A 1,397-nucleotide genomic window follows, 5' to 3' on the forward strand; every position below is an offset into this window, starting at 1 on the left:
AGTAGATATATTAATCATTCTTATTATATTGAGATAGTCATCATTGTAAATATTATTATTAAAATTATCTAATTATATTACATTATTACATCTTTCTTATTTATTTAGTTGTTTCACAACAATGATCAAATATTCTCGTATTTAGTCACAAAAAAACGTAAGTGACCAAAAAAAAAAAAATTCTCGTATTTCATCGAGAAATTCTCCATATGTAAAAATTTTAACTAGGTCTGATATTTTTCAATTTTCATTAAAAAATGTTGAAAAAAAACCCTAATTTACTAATTCCATCGTCAGCCTCTGCCTCACAAAGCACGGTCACACTACCTAGCCTTCCACTCGCAATAGACCAAGAGAGAACTGGTTCGCCAGTTGCCGCCGCTGGTTCGCCTTCTGCCTCCGCTTCTGTTTCCGCCGCAGCTGGCTGCTGTCTTTCCCGTGAATTTGATTCCGCGTCTCCCTCTGCCGCTTCTGTTTCTGCTTGTGCTTCTCTTCTGTGCCTCTGCTCACCTCTGGTGAGTTCTTTCTCTCTTTTTTTTTTTTTTTTGTTTCCTACTTAATTTAGCTAATTAGTTGATTTAGGCATTTTTCTAAACTAGTATAACGAACTTGAAGTGGAAGGCTAGGATTAGATGAGGTGAATGGGGAAGGAACGGAGAAGAATTGTGTGTAACAGAGTAGGACTGATTGTGGGGAATTGAAGAGAAAACGGTGGAGAAGATTCTGAATAGCGAAAAGGTGAAAACTAGAGAAGGTATTACAAAGAGTGGAGGGGCGGGAGCCGGGAAGGGGTTAATAAGAGGAAGATGACAATGCCAAAGAATATTAGTTGGTGAGTATGAACATATGTTTGAGGTTAATGGTAAGTAACTAGTATTGATTCTGCGGCGGTAATTAAAAAGAATGTGAACTGCATCACATTTGGCAAGCGAAAATTGAGGCATCAATGGAAAATACAAGCTTAGAGGGGTTGTTGGATAAAAAAGAAAGGGAACTATATTGAAGAGATTTGGGGTATGATGTGTAATGGGGAGGGACGACTAGATGCTGCTGCAGAAACTAGTACTACTTGTGTTAGTTTGTGTTCTCTTGGAACCTTGGTGTATGTGTTATCAATTTCTGAACTTTCTTTGGACTAGCATAATTGTTCAGCTAAGAGTCCTCCTCTTGTAGTTGAGCTCTCTTATTAGGTATCGAAAAAGAAAAAAGCTAAACTTAGCTTATTAGTTAATTTGTTGATTTAGTTCCACTTTACTGTTAGTTAATTAGTTAATATTTTGCGTTTGGTGTTCTTATATATATATATATATATATGATCGATCAATGGGTCAATTGCTGGATCAGTTCTGATAACTATAGTTGCAACAAACGTCTCAAAGAGAGAAGAGAGGACACTA

General features: G+C 36.4%; 1 protein-coding gene across 2 annotated transcripts in view; it reads left to right on the forward strand.

Annotated features, from left to right (window-relative positions):
- LOC107625103 (WD repeat-containing protein 74) overlaps positions 207–1,397 on the forward strand; it is an 8,874-nt gene continuing 7,683 nt past the window's right edge. The window contains exon 1 of one of the 2 annotated variants that reach the window (XM_021117453.1): positions 207–515. In XM_021117453.1, the coding sequence (XP_020973112.1) occupies positions 258–515 (258 nt within the window). In that variant the 5' untranslated portion in view covers positions 207–257. The remainder of the gene's footprint in view (positions 516–1,397) is intronic. The other variant, XM_021117452.1, reaches the window with a different exon arrangement.

Source organism: Arachis ipaensis, chromosome B01 (genome assembly GCF_000816755.2).
Source record: "Arachis ipaensis cultivar K30076 chromosome B01, Araip1.1, whole genome shotgun sequence".
NCBI lineage: Eukaryota > Viridiplantae > Streptophyta > Magnoliopsida > Fabales > Fabaceae > Arachis > Arachis ipaensis.